Raw genomic sequence first — 6,414 nt, 5'->3', positions numbered from 1 at the left:
GATAGATAGATAGATAGATAGATAGATAGATAGATAGATAGATAGATTGATTGATTGATTGATTGATTGATTGATTGATTGATTTTTTTTCAATGCGGCCCTTCGATTGCTAAATATCTTTATTTGGTCCTCTGGTAAAAATGTTGCCCACCCGTGAGTTAAGCCATATATACCCAATGATAAATCCTAATAAATCCTATGTACAGTCTAGTAGTTTATTTTACCTTCAGTGCTGTATAAAATAGTGCACTTTAGTAAAAAAAAAAAAAAAAACATCCATGTGAGCTTTAAAGCTGCTCATCAAGGTTTGGATGGGTCTAATGTATAAGATGTACAGCACGTGTTTACCTTATGGTGGGTAAACTTGCCACAACTGCACTTTCTGTGTGCAATTAAAGTCCTCGAATTAGAACCACTTTTTGTAACTTCTTCCACTAAAATTACAATTTAGCAAAACATCCTGCTTTAGTTTAGGTTCTAATTAGACCGGCTAAAGTCATATTTTTCCTTTTTAATGGGGGAGATTCCTATAAATAAAGCTCAGATATACGTTGTGTGTTCTGGTGTCACGTCAGCACTATATTTACTGAGGGTAATGACATGGTGCAGGCAGCAGCAGCTGCAGGACTTGTCTTGAAGTGACACAGCACGATCGTGGCCACGATAAAGCTTTGGTCCAAGTGTGTCCTAAAGGTCTGCATGACTCGGCTCTTTTTTTTTTTTAGCTGATAATAGCTAAATTAAAGCAATGTGTGGCTCATAACAGTGATTTACATCGCCTCCTACAGCACAGTGATGCCTCTCTTAATGTTTCCTCTCAGTGGGTCATCTCAGCTCGGGAGGCCTCATTTTTCTCATCTCGCTGTCATCCGACTCATCTGGAACTTATAAACTGGTTGCATGTCTATCATTTAGGTTGAAGTAGATCTTTAATGCTGCCAAAGGTCACTGCGGGAACACAGTAAAGCAAAATGTTGGGCCCTCAGATGGGTCAGAGAGGCGGCTTCTGTTCACAAGTTTGTCATAATAAAAAAATAACAGTTTTGTGTAGCAATAAGCTACAAAATGTATTGTTTGTGTCACATTTGGTCCATACATTAACTCGACAACTCAGCTCAAATCAAGATGGCCACCTCAGTTAACCGACCTTGAAAACCACACGAATGACTGTAACTTAGTCGAGCTTTAAGCGTTTACAGTAGGAGTCATCCTGTTTGTCTGTTAGCAAAATATGTCATGAATCATTGGATTGATTTTAATGAAACTCTCAGAAAATAATTACTGGATGTTCAACAACAACTATATTTTAGAACCAGTCCAACTGGAGATGTTCAACACAACTGCCATATTTTTCGACCTATAAGTCGCGTTTTTTTGTGTGCACAATTTGCATGCCCTGCTATTTATACACTATATCGACAAATTTATGGATTTTTCCCCATATTTATAAACCAATTTTTTGCTGAGATATGACCGTTTTTATTAATTCTGACTGAAAATATTGAACACTACCGTTTTCAGCCGCTAGATGGCACTCGAGTACTATGGCATGCCGTTCTGTCATGTAATAGGTAAAAGTGGCTATTAATGACACAATCGGCTTGCCATAGACTGCAACCTTCATCCAGCTCATGTGGAACAACCGTCAAAGCTTCATTTCACTGCGCCGCCCCAGCAAAATGCAGCTAATTTGACCATTAAAGTGCATTTATTAAGTAAAAGTTTAACTGAGACACATCTTTGCTAAAATGTCGAACAAACGAATAATTGTTTTAGGTGTTAATCTTGTTAAATTTCTAAAAAATGCACAACGTTCCTCCTTCCTAATATCCTCCCTCAGAGCGTGCTCTCGAAGCTCCGAGGCAGCGACTGCTTTTTAAAATACAGCTGATTTGACCATCAAAGTGCATTTATTAAGGAAAAGTTAGACTTTGCTATAATTTCAAGCAAACAAATAATTGTTTTTAAGTGGTTGTCTTATTAAATTTCCAAGAAATGCACAGCGAGTCCTTCCATGCACGCGCCTAATTCCGCGTATCGGCTTTTGAAATGCAGCTGATTTGACCGTCGAAGCGCATTTATTAAGGAAAACTTAGACTGAGACACAACTTTGCTATAATGTCGAGCAAACAAATAATTGTTTTAGGTGTTAATCTTGTTAAATTCTTGTTAAAGTCTCGTGCACACTCCCACGGCCGCCATTTGGCAGCCAATTAATTTTTGCCACAACACCGGCCCACATTTCCGGGTTGTCAGTGGTGATGCGTAACACGCAATGCGTCAGCGATGACGCATAATAGATGTGACGTATACGGCAAAGCAATGTATTTATGTTTTTCCCTCTACTTTATTAAACATATTTGGACTGATGCGACTTATAGGGCGGTGCGACATGTACTTCAGAAAATACGGTAATCAACATTAGCCAACACAAAAAGGGCTATAATTCGGTCAATTTAATGGATATTGAGATAAATGTTGTGTTAGAAGCTGAGAATCATCCCCAACACATATCATCTTACACCTCAATGATGTAACTTTTAAAGTTTGACCAAAATGGGTATAACTTGTTTTTCAGCAGAAGGCAGTAGGTGATATCAAACCCTAGCTGTTATTAGCTGATAACAAGAACAAAAAAATCTAAATGCTTTATTTACACTAGATTTCTATAGAAAATAAGTCTAGTTTTCCATATTAGAAATGCTTTGACTAACTTATCTGGTAGTAATGTAAAGTAAAATGATAATTGTAGCAGCATTTTTGCCATCGTCCTGACTCGGTGCTGCATGCTTGTCCGTGTGTTCAGGTGGTCAGCCGTGTAGCAGCTCAGCAGGGCTTCGACTTGGACCTGGGCTACCGGCTCCTGGCTGTTTGCGCTGCCAACAGAGACAAGTTCACTCCAAAATCAGCAGGTAAGGCCAGAGTTTTCTCAACCGCCGCCTCAGGCCATCTGGCCATGCTGGCCTGCTCGGGCTCAAAGTTTCTATCTGCATTCTTGGCAGCTTTTTAAGAACTCCCGACCATCGCTGCTAGAATGTAGGTCCTCTAAGAAAAGTACAGTCTTGTTTGTTTTAGGAAAATGAGTTATTTGTTACATGGAACACAAACTTGTCATCAGTGGTGAGGACTTCCTGTGGTGACTTTCTGCTCACAGTGATGGATTGTCGATAAAGATGTGGATTTTTGTTTTTTTAAGTTGAGGGGAAAGCACACCGGAGCACCGTGAAGTAGAAGACATATAGCCTGTCAGCAGCTCAAACGATAACAGAAATATTTTGTGATCTTTTACAGTCTGTGATTTGTGGTTTCCACCTGTCTCGAGTTATGAGAAAATCCGTGCTTTCCGATTGCTCCTGAGTGTTCGGCCCTCCCGCTGAACCTGAAAGTCAGAGTCACATATTGGTTGAATTTTAGCTCGCGCTTGATGTTTTTCATGGCTTTGTGTGAGAATTTAGATGACATCTTTGTTATTTTCAATATATTTTTAATGTTTTTTTCTGGCGTTTGTGTGTGTCTCAAGAACCATTGAATGGATTTTAATAAAACTTTTGGAAAATTATCATTCAATTATTAAACATCTACAACTGATTATCTTTTTGGAGTTAACCCAAGATGGAGTCAAGATGGCTCCCACAGCAAACTGACCTGAAAAACCTATAAGCAGCTATCAGTCCATTTTACTAATGTTGGCTTAAATGTGGAGTGGTAGTAGCCGAGACTGATCTCTCACACTTGTTTTGAGCTCACACATTGTGTAAAATCTTTAATTAACACTAAAAGGTTGATAAATTGGCAAATCTCACTGATTTGGAGATAAAATTTGGAATGGAGGCAACTAAAAGTCGTTCCCAACATATCCTGCTATCACATGAGATTGTGCATAACTTTGTTTTTCCAAGACATCAAAGTTCATGTTCAATAATCCAGGTAAAAAATCCAACAAAGTTCAGTCAGGTCATCTGGACGGTTTATTTTTTTATTGAGACGTTTCGTCCTTTATCCAAAGGACTTCATCACTGTTCATCAACTTCATCAAATTGTTGATGAAGTCTCTTGAATGAAGGATGAAACGTCTCAGTTAAAAAAGAAACTGCCCAGATGACCTGACTGCACTTCTTCCTGGATTATTGAGCATGAACTTTGTTGTTTTGAACCACTTTGGCTATGGCTGCCTCAGAGAAGTTGATGGGGGAGAGGGCGGGCCTCAGAAACCATCTTTTCACAGCAAATTGGTTGGTCCACTATGGAAGTGTGCTGCTTGTGGGACTGAGCTTGTTTGTGGCTCCTCAGCCTGATGAAGTCCTTTGGATGAAGGACGAAATGTCTCAACAAAATCAGAAATTGTCCAGATGACCTGACTGAACTTTGTTGTATTTATTTTTCAAGGTTTCACCAAAATGGCTACAACTCGTGTTTGAGTTTAAAATTCTGACATAAAAGGTGGCCTTTGATTTCAATAATTCAGAAATTATATTCTGCCTGGAATTAACTCAGAAAGCCGAAAAGTTCTTACTCTGGTTTTATACTGAATCAAAGCTCAGAGCTTTTGTGAGCTTAAAATAAGCTGCCAGTTGAATCTCCTTCTGAATAATTCCCTTGCAACGATAGTTATTTGAAAAGCTGAAAGTAGTATTGTGCAAACAGTATCCCAAAGTTAATTATGTAGCAGCATACACTTGAATATTAAGAGGAGAGAATTTGGTGAAAAATGCAGATAGTATTTCTAGACTTCCTCCAAGAAGTTTGAGCACGGAGGCCCCTGTGGACGAGGACTTTAAACTGTAGAAGTCCTCTCTCGCCAGGGGAGGCGGCTCTTAGAGGACACTCCCACAGGGCCCCAGGGGCAGGACCTGCTCCGCGGACATCCAGCGGGGCTGTTGCCGAGCGACGGAGGAGGGGAGCAGGTCACATGGTGGGGCGAGGATAGCAGGAACAGGCCAGCCATCCAACGCCGGAGATAGATGAGCAGAAGACTATTTGAAGCCTCTCAATTATTTGTTTAACACAGGGGTTCTCAAACTTTTTGGGTTCAGGGACCCCCTCATAACCCTCATGTTCATTAAATAAGTTTCTTCAGTTTGTCTCTTAAATACAATGGAAATATTTGTAAATACTAAGACATGTTCTTTAATAGTGTTAATACAATTTTAATACTTTTAAACAAGGGGTATATTTTCATTCAACACACACTTAGTTAACAAAATGTTTAATTTCAACTTCCAAAAATGACAGTTTTGAGAAAATGAACATAATCAAAAACCATTTTTAAACTTTCCCTATTCACATAATGAACATAAAAAAATGTATCGCCACTTCAAATTATTATTATTATTACAAATAGGGGGTGGGGCGGGGGTTCTCAGGGTCCTCCCCCAGAAAATTTTGAGTAAAGTAGATGTGATTTCCTGCATTTTGGTGTATTTTAACAGGTTGTTAAACACCTACGTGCTTGTAAAAAATAAAAAAATCAATTTTTTTGTTAAAGTGCAGACTCCCAAGCACCATCTCGCGGACCTCCGGGTTTCCGGGGACCCCAGTTTGAGAACCACTGGTTTAACAGATTGTTTAGGCCAAAACCCAGGAGTTTCTTCTCCTAACTGCTCAGTCTCATTCTTCTTTTTAAAATCTCATCGAGATCACAGGTCATTTTCAAGGGAGGCCTGGGCCTGAAGCCAGCCTAACATGCATGTTTTTGATCTGTGGGAGGAAACCGGAGTACCCGGAGAAAACCCACGCAAGCACCAGAAGAACATGCAAACTCCACACAGAAAGACCCCAGGTCCAACCGGGGATTGAATCCAGGACCTTCTTGCTGTGAGACAACAGTGCGAACCACTGAGCTGTCATGCTGCCAAGTTTGAGCACATCAGTTACAAATTTGCTGCAAAATGCATTAGAGATACCAAACCTTTTCATATCTATGGGGTGCCGTTTGTAAAGTTACAAAAATTAACAGCAATACTTTGGTTTAGAGAAAAAAGTTATTTTCAAAGTCATATTTTCACCATGTTTTTCATACATGTATAGTTCCAAATTAAATATTTAATTTAAAAGCTAAATATTTAGTTTACAAAACTACTTAACTTGCAAGTAAAATATTTAGTTAGTGAACTAAATAAATTTAGGTGCAAATTAAATATTTAATTTCCAAACCTAACATTTAATTTCCAAAATAATTATCTAATTTGCTAACTAAATATTTAGCCAATCGTTCCATTTGTCAACAGGAAATATGGGCTTACCTTTAATTGCTCTATAAATCTTGGTTATTTCCAGAGACTTTTTCTCATGTTTCTCTTTCCCCTTCATAATGAATTTGGCCATTAATGAATTGGTGAAGAGCCTAAAAAACAATAAATTACAATTATGAATCAATATGAATATATGGATGATAATATACAATTATTGAACTCC

General features: G+C 38.6%; 1 protein-coding gene across 1 annotated transcript in view; it reads left to right on the top strand.

Moving 5' to 3' along the window:
* The window catches only part of LOC119424023 (zinc finger MIZ domain-containing protein 1), a 132,529-nt gene that overhangs the window by 93,156 nt on the left and 32,959 nt on the right, over positions 1-6,414 (top strand). Inside the window, exon 4 of the mRNA XM_037691481.1 lies at positions 2,807-2,912. Within this exon, the coding sequence (XP_037547409.1) occupies positions 2,807-2,912 (106 nt within the window). The remainder of the gene's footprint in view (positions 1-2,806; positions 2,913-6,414) is intronic.

Source organism: Nematolebias whitei, chromosome 17 (assembly GCF_014905685.2).
Source record: "Nematolebias whitei isolate Nwh7 chromosome 17, NemWhi1, whole genome shotgun sequence".
Lineage (NCBI taxonomy): Eukaryota > Metazoa > Chordata > Actinopteri > Cyprinodontiformes > Rivulidae > Nematolebias > Nematolebias whitei.
Note: the sequence above shows the minus strand (reverse complement) of the source record. Positions and strands in the feature narration are given on the sequence as shown.